The 19,216-nt window shown below is 34.6% G+C and overlaps 1 protein-coding gene across 2 annotated transcripts in view; it reads left to right on the forward strand.

The window, feature by feature from the left end:
- LOC138310479 (tyrosine-protein kinase transmembrane receptor Ror-like) overlaps positions 1 to 19,216 on the forward strand; it is a 160,858-nt gene that overhangs the window by 89,643 nt on the left and 51,999 nt on the right. The window contains exon 3 of one of the 2 annotated variants that reach the window (XM_069251706.1): positions 10,573 to 10,614. In XM_069251706.1, the coding sequence (XP_069107807.1) occupies positions 10,573 to 10,614 (42 nt within the window). Of the gene's footprint in view, positions 1 to 10,572; positions 10,615 to 14,113; positions 14,422 to 19,216 lie in introns of those variants that run through there. The other variant, XM_069251707.1, reaches the window with a different exon arrangement.

Here is a 19,216-nt window from a genome sequence, read left to right on the forward strand (position 1 = left end):
ATTTACGTATGACTTGCAGCTTTGACGTATAACCATTTATAGCAGACCTTGTTTTAGGGGGGAGGGGGACGACGTGGGGAAGTCGCAGCTAACGATCCCTATAAAACGTCCGCTCATTTTTCCGGCACAATATACGGAGTCTCTATAGTCGTATCAAAAGTAAATATATAGTTTTTATTCATGAGCTCGTCTGTTTTATACCACATCGTCTCTCCCGAGATCCACAAAAATGAATTTTATCATATCGGCTACAAAAGGAGCTACATATTTGCCCCGAAGGACGGGACATAGATCAGGATCCATTATATACATGGTAAAAGTAATTGAGAAATTGGATACGGGGCTCTCATACTATTCAATGTTTCAGTCTTACTGATCTAGCGTCATTTTACTCGTATGTCCTAAATGCCAATATCTGACATATATTTTCACTCCAGCCGCCACTGCATTTCGTCAGGGTCAAGCCGTAGTGAGCTTGTGAATCAATCTTCGACATTGTGTGGCATAACGTCTAAGCTTATTTATCAACCTTATAGTGACATCTTGTATTACAGATATATTGCCGTTTTGTTCATTTATCAAATGTCATTATTTAATTATTTCCTCAAGTCTTCTACCTGTAGTTCGCGAGTTCGGTTCCTTTTATGCAGATACTCCGGCTTCATTCCAAAATCAAATCCTTGAATGACCCTGGTGGTTGATAGGATAGGATATCAAACAGATTAAACCAAGGTGTATCATGCAAACCATAGTCAATGATTCATCTAAATATTGACGAAAATATGTTATGCATGTACATTTGTATGTGTGTTTCTATGTAGTAAACACCTCTCACAAACTAAAGCTAAGTTAAGGCATAAGAATCAACAAACTAGAAATAATGGACCCTAAACACTTCACGAAAAATTGTAGCGCCACAGAAAATCGAAAATAATGTTGAAGAATCACGAATTCGATCCCCTTAAAAGATCCCCTTAAGAGAAAAGATCCCCTTAAAGCTAACGAATGTTCATGAAACCGGGCCCAGATTTTCCTCTACATCCTCACGTTAGGAGATTATATATATCAACATCTTACAAGATAATGATTTTACACAATATCAACGCTCTGCACACAATGAGATGTAAACAAACATGTAGACGAACACATTGTATTAGTGTTATTTTGGACTGGCAAAGGTCCTACAGTGGCTGAACATATATTGCATAGAAATTATTTTTGATTTTACTTTGAATTTATTTCGGCCTTTTATTTCGGATTATGAATAAACTAGCTTTATACCGTTTTTATCTCATAATGCTGCACAGAATTGAATGTTTTTATTTAGAAAAACAATTATTTGCAGGTGTCATTTGTAATGTTATTTTTACATTAGTACTATGTCTACATTGAATATTTATACAAAAAAATATGCTTAAATGTACATCATTTAGTTATAATAGGTTAATATCTAGGTGTTAACGCATTGACTATTATTTTTGCGGGGATGAAATCTTCGCGATTTCACGGGTCAACGACGTGATCGTGAAACTTTGATCGAGAATTATTAAGCATTGGTTGACTGATATACAATGATGGCCCTCCGTGGAAAGATACATATAGCATTGTCTCCCTGGAAAGAGTTATTTTCTCGAGGGGGACACATAAGGACATAGTTATTTTATTATACCGAACAAATTAAAGCAAATCCATAAACGTGTTACATCGACAAGATATCTAAAATTCTGGTAAAAAACAACTCATAAACTATTTCCCAATGACGTTGCTAGATTCGTCGGGCTGCAAAAAGGCAACAGCGTTGCCATTGTTGGTTGACGTTGCAGATGACATCAATCTCCGTTCATGTGCGCAGCTTCCAAGGGTTTTTTTCTACAAGGGTTATTTCCCTGGGTGGTTTTTTCCACTCACCTTCCAATTTCCAGTGTAATATCACACTTATTCAATGTCATGTGATCAAGTTTAATCCAATCCGAAAATTTGAAATGAAAGTGAGATATAATATACCATTTAAGCGAAATCGCGAAATTGTTGGTCCGAACCGCAAAAAAATGCGGTTTTGCCGCCGTCTAGTAGACGCGTTGTGATGATTTGATAAACCATAATTATATTTTATGTGTCTTTTACTGCGAATTCAATTTTTAAAAAGAATGATCAGACACTTTGATTTTTGTTTCCGCAATTTCTCCAAAGACATTCAATATCAATGCGATATTTAATGCAGAATGGTATCTGGATACTATGTGGGCGGTTCAAGCAATTGCTCTAATGTGGTTTTTCTTTCGATCATTAAAACAAAAGACAAGTATCAAATAAGAACATGAACTGCCTTCATTATCCCATGGGATGTTAAACGCACGATTTAATTACGTCTAAATGAGTTGAATAACAAGATATGGTGGTCCTCAGAGAAAGTCGGACAGGGTTTCAATACAAACTGAGATCACAAAAGCAAATCTCAGTACGTTGACATTGTTCCGTTTATAACACGAATGGTTAAAATAAAAAGTGGATAGTAAAATCTAACACCATATTTTAACTCACACAAAGAGGGAAGGGCGCCATTGATTACATATTAACCTTTTAATATCAATATAGCGAAACGAAATAGCATATGTTAATAGCAAATAGCAAAGTACTTTGAGACATGTTTCAATGAAAAAAGGCAAGCTCTTCACTATTACAAGAAAACACAGCACGAATATACCGTAGTCTCTCAAAAAACAACAACAAATATTCACACACCGCAACACCTTGCATAGAGGTATTTCATAAACGCCTGATTGTTAACGGGACGTAATATCTAATAAACAAACTACACACAATTATGATGTAAATACTTATGAAATAACAAGGTCATATCACAAGGTAATAATATTACTCCTCCTCTTATACCAGTAACCACCGAACTAAAGTCCTCAGTATTCAACTCTCGACAGAATCAATGAGTTCTGTCATATTGCTGATATTTCCCCACTTTATGTAATTACGTAACTATTAATATTGCGCGCTGTCGCCTCTGTGCTAGGTTTTCAAACCTTTGTATTGTCATGTAATGCTGGTCCTTGTTTCTCCAACAGAGTGGCAACATTGCGAGAGTTTCAATACATTGTAAGACGGTTTTTTGGCATTTTTTTTCTCAAAATTGTAAAAATACGCGACGGTGAATAATAGTGACAACTGCTCACGTGCAGGTTAACCAATATATATATATATATGAAGCGTTCAGTGTAGACTTTTCAAAAGAGGAAACAGAAAACAAACATCCCATAAAAACCAAACAAACAAAAATTCGACGCATAGAGTTTATAAGATAGCATGGCTCACAAGCGTACCTGGTATTTTAAGAGAGGCGATTGCCGATCGTATCTAATCCCCAATCGGTCAGTTTGATGGCAAAGTTTTACAATATACAATAACTTTTTGGGAAAAGAAAGGTTTTATGAAATGATGATTCCTTTCAAACTTTAATCGATATTTCGAATAACTAACATACATTGTCTTGTTCGCTATGGACTTGATGTTTGTTCTCATTCAAACGTTAATTTGAAGCACAAAAATACGTCAGTTGTTGAGGAAGTAGAGTTTGATACGCTCAGTTCATGACAATTTTTTACTTTTGAACTTTTGTTAAATATGTCATATAAAAGATTCAAACCAATGTATTACGACCGGAGCTGTCAATGTTTATTTCATATCATGGCATAGGGGCTTAGTTGTTGAAACTGAATAGATTACGTGTAATGTTAAATTAATATAAGATCCATAGCGATTCATTTTGAGGCCCCCTCCATTCCTTCATGCTATTTACTCTATGGATGTAATTAAATCTTACACTAATACCCGGTGAATACGTGGTTGTTTTAGAAAGCATCGCGCTCTCATAATCAACGCTAATTTCTTGGAAAGGTATTGCGTGTTTCTAAATGTTAGTAAAACAAGTGTGCTCTTCAAAGTGTAATGTTATTGAAACAGTGAACCTATTGAGTGCGAAATACAACACATCGTAACAATTCCTTTGAAAGGATTTATTTCATCAACGTCTAGAGAACACCTCCACCGTTTCTAAATTTGACAAACTCATGATATAGAATAGAAAAAATCCAAAAGTGGTGTAGTATTAACGTTTGCAGTCGTTATCGGAGGGTTTGATTGAAAAAAAGATTAAACCAATAATAACATCACTTTGTTTATAACTGCTATAGACCACTTCTCCTAAACCACCCCGCATATGAAATATCAACATTTCAAAAGTGGTTTAATATTAACGTCTGCCGTCTTCAACAGAAGGGTTGCTTGAAAAAGATGAAACCGTTTATATCATGATTTTTTCATAATTTCTATGAACCCAATCCACCAATAGCATGCAGTATTCAGTTGGGAATTATACTTGGGATATGGGAGAACACATGGAAACAAAAACACAATGAAACGCTTTAATAGATTTGCCATTGTCTTGTTGGCAATCATCCTTCCATAATTGCCAGCTGAATTCAGCTCAATGTCTATATGTCATGCTGACAATAGAGGCGTGGTTTAATAACAACTTGTAGTGCAGTTGACATCTAATACAAAATTTAGATAATCAAAGTATATCAATAAGAAACTTTAAACAACAAAACCCACGAAAAAAGTATAATACAACATTTAAATGATCAAAAGTTTATCAAAAATAAAGAACATGAAAAAGGTTCCGTGCAAATCTTAAATAATCAAGGTATAGCAATAATGTTTTAAAACTTCAAAAAAAAACAAAACATTTAATAAAAAACGTTTAATGCTAAAATAATCAAACAATTCTGTCAATAACTTCACCAAACGCGATGATACAACGTGCAATGCAAAATTTACATAAAGATATGTCGATAAACATGAATCAAAAGAAAACATGAAAATAAAGCCTGCTATAGGTAAGTTTATCGCAATTTTCCTGATATACTATCAAAGATAGAAAGATAACGTTTTTTACACAAATATTCTCTTGATGTCCCAGACACCATTAGATGTTAAAAGGCTTCTATCCCTGCACTATAATCGGATCAACGCTTGGCCCGCCGTGACGCTAGAAGCGTCCCTCCGGTACGGAGGATAAGTTGCCATGCATGATTAAGTTTGAATATATTCTGTTTTAAGGGACTAAACATGTTGATATTTTATATAACAGCATTAGTGCAGGCTAAAATAATGCTCAGTAGTTCCGTTAGCGGATGTGTTCTCTTTAATTTACTTAAAAGCAATACCTGGTTAACGATTATATCACAAAGGAGAGTATGGGGTTATAGATATATAATTCAAAGATAACGATATGGAGAGAACGGAAATTATTCGATAATTAGCTTTTAAAGACGGAACATCTAAAATCCTCAAATGAGTGGATTATGGCATTTTGCTATTCATGGCCTGTTTTTGCACTTTGAGAGTTAAAATCGCCAACGAGTTGAGCACAAATGTCACATTTAAAACCATGTCACAATACAGCTATATGATTGAGTGGTATTATGAAAAAATGTTTATATCTTGTAGATTAGTTTCAGATGATGGATTTTGCTCAGTGCTCTAGAAATTCTAGACTTCCATATAACCGTTTTTTCACGCGGGTTATTTTTTGCGATTTTCAATGTATATAAAAAAAGAAAAAGAAATTTTAGTCATTTTTCACTAGTCAGATTTTAACGATCTGAAATGTTAGATCTCGAAAATATCCAACAAGCTATCTTGAATATGCTCCACCGCGACAGAACATACATATTAATGATAATGCATGTCTAATTAACGCAAATAACGATATAAAATAACTTTGCCTTTGGCAGATGTGCAATCAGTGGTCTGGTCCATAAAGGGTATAGTGTCATGGACTTTCTTCGGGACACAGTTAATTAGCTTCAAGAAACTCAAAATTTTCATAGGTGGTAATGATGCAAAGTAAGTAATTTTGGAACTAAAGAAAATACTAATTCGTTCTTCTTTTTGAATAGAGAAGAAATACTATTTGTCAGTGGTGCAAATCTTTAAAGTTGTCCCCGTTATGAACGATCTGCCCTCATGTTCGATTTCTCCGATTGCGGTGTGTCCAGTGTCGCTTTTATACGCATGGAAGGTAATGAGGGCATCTCGTTTCAAAAGTGCTTGCTTTGAATGAAGATGGTCGGTAAAACATAGCTATGGTTAGGCCTACCTATAGCTCCATTTTATAATTAATTAAACAAGTGCATTTAATCAACAAAAATATCGCTTTTATTGGGACGAAAGATATCATATCAAGTCTCCAGAGACAGGTGTATGTTGCATTCTTCAGAAGAAAGCGTTCTAGATTTTCAATATATGTAGATGTCAATCATTTTTCTATCTGAATTACTGGAACATGACTGATAGCAGGCTTTGCTATCTTCAATAAGCAGAGAAGACTTTAAGATTAAAATCAGATCGATAAATAACTGTGAATAATGAGGTGAAATTACTCCTTTATGAAAAAAAATTGTATCATGAATTCTTTCTTTTTTAATTTTTTCCTTTAAATTATCTTGTTTCCTTCTTTTTTTTCTTTATTCTTTTTGATTATTATTACATTTTGCACAGCATTCTTTTTTAACTCTTTAAAACAATTTTGAAAAGAAACACGATTAATTTTTTGTTGATTGAAAACCTTCTATATTTACAGCCAATAATTTCATAGCCGATTGAGAATAGCTAATATTTGGTACACATACATGTATGATCTACTATAATGTTCAATATATGTATATATAATTTCACAGACGTCAGTACATTCTTTTAATAAACTAGTTGTGCAGAAGTTTGGTTTAAGTGAGGCTAATAACGAAATGTTTAACGAGAGACATAAACCAGATCCCGGAACAATCAGCTGTCTTAAATATGACTCAGGAGATTCAAAAGCGTTGAAAAGTTTTGCTTCGAAAACACTCTAAACATAGTGGCACTAATTAGAAAAACGTCATAATTGAGAGCAAATGATGACAAACAAACCAACATCCATCATTATCATCCGTCACAAAGGACGTTACATGTAGTTGATTCCTGCAACCTGCTAATGACAGAGTCACGCTTCACATAATAAGTCAGTTTCACATTTAGATATCTATTAAAATGTTACTGTAACTATTATTCAAAGGGAGTGGGACGACTGGTTTATCCCTGGTTAGTATAATGTGACCGGGTGCTTGTTCGGTGTGTTCGGCGGCATGCTTCAGTGAGATAACACTTTAAAAAGGACAAAAGCTCCATTATCACAAGGATGCACCACACGAATGTACTGCAGCCTCCCAAATATACCAGACATCCAGACACCGCATACAAAGGAGGCCGTCCTCAAATGATCCTAGCTGTCAATAGAACTCGATTTGATAAACCAAACTGCCATATTAATGTTAATATGAAATTTGCTTATTTTGTTTTCAGTTTATATAATAAATTACAAAAGCAGCGACAAGAATAAACAAGACAAATATGATTTGTGAACAAGTTTAAAACGTATTAAAGCATTATCCATAGTTTTCTCAACCTTCTGAAATCAATGGACAAATAAATAAATCTGAATATCAAAAGACGTATAACAAACAATAAAAACAACCTAAACTCAGGCAGAAAAATCGACCTTTTCATAAAAATATGATTTATTATGAACTAAGCAAACACCAGCAGAAATATTTTACTGATCGCGTCCCCATAGGCTGCTTTAGAGACATTTTCTGTCAAATAACGCTACTCTCCTGCCGAACTATGCTGTCTTTAATGCTTAATGTAAAGACACACCCTACCATTTGTGAAGAAGAGATATGTACTTTCTCCTAGGGTTATCTCATCAAAAAAGTTAATGTATTTAGAAGATGGCCGCAAGCATGTCTCCTCTTTTATGTTTTCAATTTTGTCACAGAAAATATGTAATTATAAGTAAGATCATCCCGGAATTAAATCCGGCTAGTGTTGTCGGAACTTTTATTATATTATATCAGATCTCTAGGAAAATACCACAGGTCATCTGTAAGTAAAGGCAAGCTTCAGTCATGGGTAGTCTGTAAAGGAACTCGTTCTCTGTATCGTGTGTACAGAGGAAACAGATACAAAATCATTTGAGTCATTTTAACATATTTCTTTGATGATATTAAATTATTTTAACCGTTTCTGAAAATAAATTATATGAAATATCCCCCAAAATTCATTAAGAGATTATCATGGATGGGCTCATTATAGAAAACAACTGTTAATTTTATCACCATCAGTGATAGTGTAGATCCTGTAATACAAAGACCAACACGTCAGTTAATAACAAAATCCAATAAACATCAAATTAAAAGTTTGCCCTTTGAAGACCATCTATTAATGATAAAAAACCCATATTAATCCGCTTTAATCATAATTCAATTGCTCTAAAATTAAAACAAAGAATAGGAATAGATTAAGAACATTAAAATTATAATCACTATGAAATATGATTATGTGTTTAGCTCCCAATTCTGCACCACAAGGTCGCGTCAGGAAGATTAAGTGAACTTATCTACCTTACAGATACAAGTGTCTGTTTGATGCTTGTTTTAATAGCATTGGCCGTAATGAAGCCAAGGGACGAGTGACGATTAAAGATTAAAGTTCCCTAACAAAAAGGTTTTTTTTAATGACAGTTCAATGAAAGGATATGTATTAACACGAATGCTACAAAGAATCCTAATCTATTCAATAAATGTACTTTTTTTCATCATTTCATACAGATTTCCTTTTGAATCTACCATTTACTTTGCGATACTTGTCAAAAGTCTTCCTGTTTAATATAGCTTCAAACAGGTTACCGCCTTTCTTTGTGACTGCCATTGCCCTAATATGGTTCGCATTCAAGGCATTCTTGTCTTTTGATGACAGGAAAAGATAAAAATCGTGTAAGAGATGTTTTCTGATTAGCTAACAAGGTCATAAAAATATCTGGCACAGTATTTCGATGAAGTGCGATAATGATTCAAAATTAGAAAATGGCTATTAAACCGAAGAATATCAATGAACACCTACATCATTGGAGCCATCAATTTATATAGGTGTTCATTTCAGACAAACACAAATGCCATTTACCAAAAAACTCCACATTTTGAATTCATTCTTGTTTTACGGCGAATCTGTAGCAGTAAAATTGTCTTGAGTTACAATTTATATTGGAGTACGGATGCCCACTGCATTGCAAGAAATAACATTATTCATTCTAGTGATTCGCAACCAGTTTATATGCAATGTAAACTTAATGAAGATACTGTGAATTGTTTATTCACTTAATCAATATTGATTTGGGAAGTGAGGAACCCCACACGTAAATGCGAAGTTGAATAAGTTGCTGTGTTGTTTTATAATGTCATATATATTTATCGGGATTTTTTTTTTGCCACGTCTTTCGGATTAAAATAGTGTGTATAACTCGAGGCCAGGCCTGTTCTGTTTACATATTTAAAATTCTTGAAACCAATCCTGTCCTGTTTTATATATAATTGTTTGACCAGGTCGGGGTAGCTCAGTCTATAGAGCACTGGATAGTGTTTGTAGGGTCCTTGGTTCGAGTCATGATCTTGTTGCTACATTTTCTCCTCTCCTGTTACAAAATCATCATTTAGGATCCTACTAAAATCATGTCATCATTAAGGCGTGGTCAAGGAATTCGAAATTTTCTGACACACAGTCGATGAAATTCATTCAAAGTCTTCAAAGTGTATACTTTACCACTAATGTATTAGGCCCAGTACTACGGACTCGTCAAAGGCTATCGCGGACAAAACCCAAGTAAAGCTCAGTACTATTTTTTAGAATACAGTCGTAACAGTTATCAAAAATCAAAGTAGACAAGCGTCTACTATGGCTTATGTAAGGATTTAATTGTAAAAAAAATAATATTAAATAATTTATGCCGTCTTTGGTGCATTCCTTCCATATAGGATATAGTGACACGGAATTTTTTCGGAATGCAATTAATTATTTTTCATATCTTTAACTTGAAGTAAAATCAGGACCTCAAACTTTTCAATGGTGGTAATGGTGTAAAGTAACTTTTGTAACTGAAGACAAATACTAAATCGTTTGCTCCTGTTTTTGATAGTGAAAAATTACCATTTGACATCGGTGTAGCATCTTAAAGCAGTAACCTATATTTAAACTGCATTTGTCTCAGAGTCAGTACAACTCTCAGTTTTTAACCCATAATTTATTACTCTTGGTTCTTGGTTCAACTTGAATAAATAGCATATCTGCCAAAATTGTACAACTTGGCTCTGACCCTCTATCATTGCCTCTTACAAAGGTAAATCTCCGTGTATCAGAATATAAATTCCCACATAGACTTAAGCAGGCACATTACCCCTATTTTTAAGGAAAATGATCCAGTGCATAAGGAAAATTATAAACACTAGAAAACTAGAAAAAATCCAGGAACGGACCCTCTACACGTATTGTTAGACAGAAATAATTGCACTTTCCTTCATGTTAGGAGAATAAAAAGTATGGCCATTGACGTTTTTAAGATTTTACATGGTATTAATCCACAGTATATGCGCACTTAGTAGATTTGAAAGTATCACATTATCATTTCAGACAAGACCTCACAGCAAAAGTACCACAGGTCAGGACCACAAGGTATGACAAGAAATCGTTCTCTTTTGGTACAGTCCGGGTGTGCAACAGTCTCCCAATGACATCAGAAAGGCCGCATTCTTCACTGTCTTCAGAAGACTGTTGAACACCTGGAAAGGCTCAATGTGCAGCTGCAACATTTGTACCAACTAAGACTTTTTTAACTTACGCGTTACTTTTTGTGTTTTTCCTGCTGCTTTTAATGCCTACCTTACTTTGTTTTTTTTTTAATTCTTTTAGTTGCTTATATTTATTGTTTGTGTCACAAATGTCAGTCTTATTATTAACTATCATCTTAGGTGTTGTATTAATGTTTCAGAGTATGCTATATTAGCATTTACCATGTCAAATTTTATCTTTTGCCATATTGGCATATTTGTACACTACTGTCTTTTAATATGAAATGTATTGCATGCATAAGCTTTGTGTTGGCATGAACTTTAACAATTTAGTGCTATTTTACTCAGTGTGATGCATGTTAACTACTGTGATATATCTGTGTGATGTCTCTTATATTTTCGTTGTCATAACTTACAGTCATAAGAATATCTCTAATAAACAACAACCTTAAACATCAAAACGTAAAATGCTTACCTTATATTGACTGTTTTGTTTTTAATAGCATGGCAGCTTCAATACAACGTTCATCGAACCGAATACACAATTCCGGGATTTTCGGAAATTACGTCATTTGAATCGGCGCTTCGAGAACCTACTAGAATATCCCTGGGGAAATTTCTGAACAATGCCAAAAGTTTACCTAATTCGAGACCATCGTTTAGGGGTTTTGTGGCACCTATCGAAGACTTAAAGGAATCATTTTATTCGGGAAAACATCACCTTTTGACGGCTGGTAACTTCTGTTCATATACTTTATTATTAAAATCATAAGGACGAATTAAACAGAAACCAGTGGTGAAAATGGCGATTTTTGCCTGTTTGACCCAAAATTTCGACCTTTTAAAGGTATTCCGAATCGATCAACATTATGTCAATCGAGAGATCACGTCAAGACTGATCAGCATTCAAAATTTCAGCAGATTAGTTTATACCGTTTCCTCTCGAATTACGGTTATAAGCATGTTGTAAGGTTTAATAAGCCGTGTTAACATTTCGTTCAAAAACGATAAGATAACTCGCTATCGCTCTTTCTCTTCAATTAATATTAAATATAGTTTTGTTACCAGGGAACACAAAACATATCACACCGAGGCTCGCCATTTTATGGACTTAATATGACATAACGGCAATCTTTCCATTGTGTCGCCATGATAACCTACTCGGTTGTGTATTATAGTAAGCCATTTTTATTATACACAATAAACCAAACAGCGTTTATGAGTCGGTCATATGATATAGGATTGTCTGGTGGTCAACCATTGCTGGACACCAGTTACCCATAAACCCGCTAATTGTGGTAGCTGAAACCTATCGGACGCAGAAATTTAAAACCAGATTCAATAACCAAACTGTAGCGTCTGTCGAAACAGTTCTGTGTGCTGTTTTGTGGCATTTCTATGACCAGAGATCAATTCGAGAATGGGGTTGTATTACGTTTTCGCCTGAAGTGTAAATAGTGGAAACAGAGCGCTGTCCTATCACTAGACAACTGATTGATAAATATGTATGATGGTTTCCATATGTTTCCTGACGCAAATATTTTTTTGGAAACATCTGATATTATTTACATATTCTCTGGGAAATAGCCGTAAATAGTTCTTTAAAAAATAACACATCGTTATTAATGTTGATATTGATACAAAATGACATTGAAATGTTTGAGGGAAAACTTACAACCAATAGGGCAACGCTGTAGCCAATCTTGTTATTTTCGATGCACGAAAGTAGCTTGATAAGTCATTTCACGAGTCATTATTATCTCGTATTATCTATATTGATCATTGAATGATCATAGCGATATTTGGTAAAGTCGCTGGTCGAATCTTTAGAGAATACTGACTTTGGGAGCCGCTTGCGTGATATATGTGTCACTAGTTGCTTTTCTAAATAAGCCACTTATGCGCCAATGTGAAAAACCCCACAGTTTTCGGGTGTCCCGGCCAGGTCAGGAATCGAACTCTGGGCTCGGGGGTGAAAATCTAAGACTCAACCGACTGAGCCATAGAAGCACAATCCGTCAATTACATTGACTGTATTATCACGTTGTTCAACCCACACCAATCCGCTCATATTACGCTTTTTAAAGTCGAATTTAAAATTTGCGAGTAGTTGTGTGAATATGTCTACACCACTTGCGTTGAAAATGATATCACCATTTTATCATTTTGATGTAATTTCAATTCAATTATAAGTGTATAAAATACCAATATACCAGAGAGAAAGGTGAAATCATACTTAAGTTGTGCTAGTCGCTAATGTAATTTCAATATTATAAAATAAATTTGAAATTCGCTTATGGAAAGTAACGGGCATATGTACAGAAATTTTAACTTTGCCTTTAGGCGATTTCTAGTGGAGGATGGCTATTATGATGTACCTAAATGGCGCTAGTGTTATTTCCATATCTGAAAACTTCGAATGGTTTCTTAACTCATTTAACCTAAAGCTTCCTAACGGCCTCTTCCAACCTTTGAGTTAGAAGAATTCAAACGTGTCTCCAGGGGTGAATGAGCTAATTAGAACAAACACAGTTGTATCTGAAGAGGTGCTCAAGTGTAATTGTGACGCTCAAAAAAATCTGGTCGAATTTAACGTAAGAAGGGTCACTGTTGAATTTCTATTTGTAGAGATGACTAGTTTCGAAAAAAATGGAATATCCACATTTACTCTTAGGGAGGAGACAAGTCGTTAGGAGTCAATTTATCGAGTACGGAAGAGGCAAGACTTCTCTGGTTAAATGGTTAAATTCTCTTATAGAGAGATTCACGGTGAATCTGTACAGTGACTAGTTAAAAGTGAATGGAATTTTCGCGTTTGTTCTAAGAGGAGTCACATAACATAACGGAGTTAGGAGTTAATATATCAAAGACGAAAATGACAGTCCTCTCTGGTCAAATTTCACTACAGGAGAGTCACGGAATGAATCTGTAAAGTGACTGATTATGAGAGAATGTAATCTGCGCATTCACTGTAAAAGGAGTCGTCGATAGGAGTCAATTAATAAAGTGTCAATTTATGGAGTACGGAAGTGATATTTCTGGCCTTTTATCTTCTAACGAGAGAGTCAATGTTTAATTTAAAAAGTGTGACTAGTTATGAGATAATAGAGTGTGCGCATTTACTCTAAGAGGAGTCACATTTAGGAGTCAACTATTTTGGAGTCACTTGTCGAGTACGGAAGTGATATTTCTTCTCTGGTCAAGTTTCTGTCAGTGTTTAATCCAGTTTAAAGATTATAGAACATGTTCTGCTACTGTTAGAGGATTCACATATAGAGTCAACTCGTTAGGAGACACTTGATCGAGTTCGGGAGTGACCCTTCCCCTCTCCCTCCCCTAAAATATTGATCTATCGGGACTACTTAAGACGCCACTCACCACACACATGTATATGTATATATATACCTTAACGGAGGCCGATTACCAGCGACTGCTCACGAGGCCCGCTGGCCGTGATACCATTATCTGTGGGGAACGTCTGAAATAGCTGAATGTATAATTACAAATAATCAGTCAGTACCATCATCTTCTGTAGCCTGTGTGCAGTTCGCGAACCCACGTCAGTGTGTCCGATTGTGTGAACTCTATGGATGACTGTTGGAATTGACATGTGATTGTTACCGTTATATCAACAGTATGATGTATTATTACAAATAGTGTTAACTTTGATTTCCAATGGACGGGTTTTCAGGTAAGATTTTAAATTATTTATCTCGGTTTCATGTTGTTTGATTTCATTTGTTCGTACTGTTTTTATTTTCTAACGAACAATATTCATCAAAACCTGTTTCAGGAATGAAGATCATAGCTCGTATTGGGATTAATTTATATTGAATGTGAAACTGATTATAATTGAAAGCTGTGGTTTTATCAATATTTCTTACAGTTTCATAGTTTCAAAAGTTTGCCCTATGAGAGAAAATATAACAAAACATGGTATATGTTCATTAAAACTGTAATGGAAATTAATTCATTAGCTTACATTAGGGCCAATTCACATAAAGACGTTAAATTGATAATTATCGTTTGTTACTACTTATTCTCTCAAATCTATCCAACAGGAGCAACAAAGGTTACTCATTTTTTTCAAACTGACAAACTGTGTTGATTAAATATCGCTAACTTAGTTGAACATCTTAATAATATTCAACGGTATGCTTATCTATTTAACACATTTAACATATAAATAGCAAATATTCATATACCACGTGCAACTTGATAAAATTACGTGTTGGCGAGAGCAAGATTCTAATATTATGAATCGTGATAAATGAAATAATCATTTATGTAAGGTACTGTTATGTAATGTAGAATTTCGTGATTTCAGGATCATATATTTTGTACATATTATATAAGCTCATGTCGGAGATATTCGTCTATCGAATTGATATGCAAGTCAAACACCATTATCAATACTGAATTGCTTTATAACAAGTTAAATGATTGTAATTGTAACAAGGAATGAACAGCGAAACATCACTATTTTTGTGCGAAATTAAACTACAATAGAGTACACTATATTTTATATGTTTTCTGCAAAATGTTTTAGGATTTACAAATAATGTGTTGAAGTTAAATACCATACCATTTCTGTGTAGTTACAGCTAATTGCCGATGGTGTATCCAGCTCAGCATTGATGTTACTAAATCACACGACTATACTGTTTGGTGGATATCATGGGAAGCGCTTAGTATAAAACATCTATATAATAAAATACTAGTGTTAGGTTGAGTAAATGAAACCATAATATCGGAACAACATGAGGAGTTTAGATAGCATGTGGATAAGAACTATAACGATTGGCACCCTAATTAAAGACGGACATCGATATCGCTACAGGGATGCAATTGGTATCATTTAAACGAATACAATGTAAATGTAACATTTAAAATAAACATCGAAAACGTTATGACTACCAGAACTTTGTGTGAAATTTACAAAAGTATAATCTCTAAATAAATGTTTTTTTGCACTAATTTAAGTAATTGAATAGCAATTTAAGAATTTAAAAAGCTATGTCTAATAGTAAAACAGCATAGTAATACCGCACATGCTTTACGTGTAGTATGTCTAGTGACTAAAAAGCTAAATATTGATGTTTTGTTAAGATAGCGATTGGGTTTCCAGTACTTCGTATATATATGTTACTACATGTATTTCAGACGACAAAGCTGCTTAACGGATAACCTAATATGGCTTCGTGGGTCACATCTTCTTAAGATCTCTATAATTATACACGAATATTGTTCGTTGGCGCATAAAAGTGAGCTTTGGCACTAGAAATGAAGCCATAATATCGAAATTAAATGAACGATTTTTATATCGTGAGACTAAGCGGTATCACTAAGGACACTGTAATATCATACGGAATACTATATATGGATACAACTGGCCTGTATCATAGTGCTATAAAATCACAAAGGGTTCTGTATAACTGGAAATATTCGTTGGGCTGCATTTTTCATTATTTTCGTTGTTGCTGCAGAATCACGATTATAAACACAATGCCAGTTGTTTTTATTGATTAATATACTATAATCGATATCGCTCTATAGCCTAATGATGATTATTTTTATCTCCGACATCAGGCAAGGGAATACGTTACACGTCAATATCCAATCTTACACAATATATGTTTTTATCTCCTGTAAAAATGGTATATTGTACAGCGGCCGCGGTGACCGATTGGTTAAAATGTACCGACATATTACCACAAGCCCTCTACCCCTGGGACGCGAGTTCGAATCCCATGTTGAGCAGTAGCCAGGTACTGACTGCTGTTCAGTGGTTTTTCTCCGGGTACTATGGTTTTCTTCAACCAACAAACCCGGCACGTCCTTAAATGACCCTGGCTGGTAATTGGATGTTTAACAAATAAAACCGATATATTGTAAAATCTGTTATCACTCTTGTTAGAATAGGCGATTAGAATCCACAAGTACAAATATCTTGTTTGTGTTATATGAGTCTTTTTCCTAACATCACGTGTACACACCAGTCTCTTTTTTCCATAGAAATTGATCAGATTAAGCTATAATACGACCAACACCTGTTTGACAGATCGTCATGTGTCAGTCAGGTAGACAAAATTCGCCAGTAAGGTTACTAAACTATCATACGTATTGAAAAGTGAAAGTTCAAATGCGGATTTCCTAACCTGAGCATCTGTTTCCATATAAACAGGTGGTGTTCAGTCGATACGGGGGCATTATTGATGAAAAAACGATATAGCGTGTTTTCTCACCATTAAAAGTACATACGTCAATGGAAATATCACGTTCTTGAATTGATGTTTTAAAGCTCTTTTATATGTGGTTAGATAGGATAGGGATGTTTTACCCGAGGGTTACAAAATGTAGTAAAACCAGAGACTTGAAATAAGTTTCACAGTAGTTTGTGACCCGAGGGGAGAATTTTCCTACCCTTCTAATCCATATATGACAGGCTATTTTTCTCCCGTCTGAACGTTATTATTACAAATATCCCGACATTTTGGGTGTTCATGTAAGTTGATTTTTAACGTAAACCCTTATCTATGCCTCCTTTTCAATAAAACCAGTCTGGTTTCAGACATTGTTATTGAAATTTTACCGGGAAAACGCCGTGACGTCAGGTGGTTGTATTTGGATAAACCAGCATTACACAATAGGTAAGAGAGCTTATTGGCAGTTGATGCACTTATTTGTATGTTCGACAGACAGCGTGATAACACTGTAGAGTCCACAATAATATGTCCCATCCTTTTGGTAAGCGACAATCACACGGTTAATTACTATTTCACACATCGAGAACAAAAGAAAAGGGGTCTCGAAAGGCTGTAGCTGTTGATTCGACGTTTCAATCAGCTTAATGATGCGCATGCCTTCGCTATTTGTCTAATTTGTGTCGAACGTCGAAAGTGTTTTATATAATATTGTTTTTATTACATCAACAATGTTCCATTAAATGTGGTGATTTCATTACATTGTTATTGCTATTTCACTCATCAAACGGAGTAGATTCCACCGCCGAATGATATATGTTATCTAATAGAAACAGTTAAAGACAAAGTAGAATATGCCTTCAGAAACAAAATTAAAAGTTACATACTTTACACTATAATCATGATTAAAAAGTTTGAGATATTGAAAACAAAATGCATCATGGTAAGAAATCTGAGGCGCTTTAATAAATATGGAATGAAGTAAGGATAAAGCAACATATCCAAAACGAAGTTTTATGTGTTTATGAGAAAAAACACTAAAATGTATATAAAACTGAGCGAATAATGAGACAAGGAAGTAATTCTAACCGTGTAAACAAAATGTATTGTCGATTTTGTTAGACAGTCTGTCCCTTTATCACGATAGCACAATAACATAATATATCGGTAAGAATAGAAGATATTAGAGGGTAAAAAAAGACACTTTTAACAATAAAGTTGAACGCAATAAACCGTTCGAAGAGCGGAGACCGAAAGCGGAATCTACAGATCTTTAGTCATGGTGTTCAAATGAACGCTTCATTGAAATAAGCGAGATATTTGGAAATAGTTGCGCGTTAAATACAAAAAAATAAATCATTCGCCTGAAGAAAATTTACATGTCACCGAGTAAATATCAATAATTGTCCAAGTAATAAAATATATATTTTGATTTGTCGCCGATGTAGCATATTTAATGTAATGATATAACATATGCCACGTGTTTTGCATTTCTTATTACATTATCTATATATTTTAGATTGCCCATTATCTTGTCAGGCTTTCCCGTCAATTCTTTTCTGTGTTTACAATAACTACAATTTCCTGTCTCGAGTGACCACTACTGGTCATTATGATGGACGAGGCCGGTGTTACTTACTGACGCAATTTGTCTTGACCGTTTATCCCCAATTAACAGCGCGCGCGTACCTTAATGGCATGTTAGGCGTCTACAGTGGTTAACATTCACAGATACACGGACATGACCTGCTAATGGGCCAATCCCCCGGAGGGCCATGTTATTCCACCAAGTTTTTGTGTAAATAGATGCTCCGTCGCCACCATCTCCTGATTAGTTAGCGATCTTCGGGGGTCATCGAGTTTCATTCATTAACTTCGGAGAGGGTGTGAATTAGACATGTTTTCGTTACTTTAATGTATAGGGTAATTTTAGAAGAAGTACTACTGGTATTTTTCTGAATCTTGTGAAATATTTTGTTAACTGAATCTGAATGTTCATCGATATAATGGATGTTCATCAGAGTTAGTTTTGTAAACTGATTCGTGTACTTCTACATTAAGGTTACGAATTCCATATACTGATTCCAAAAAACAACACTCATCTGCTTATTAATTATATTTGTTAATTAAACAAACCCAACATACTTTAAAATATCCTTCCTGCGTGTGATCAGGAACGCATTTTATGAGCAGTTTTATTTTAGAACTTAATCAATGCAGCCTGCGTGCATTAACGATGTTTTAAAGTTTAAGTATTTGGGTTTATTAAATTTCTCTATAAAT

Source organism: Argopecten irradians, chromosome 16 (genome assembly GCF_041381155.1).
Source record: "Argopecten irradians isolate NY chromosome 16, Ai_NY, whole genome shotgun sequence".
Lineage (NCBI taxonomy): Eukaryota > Metazoa > Mollusca > Bivalvia > Pectinida > Pectinidae > Argopecten > Argopecten irradians.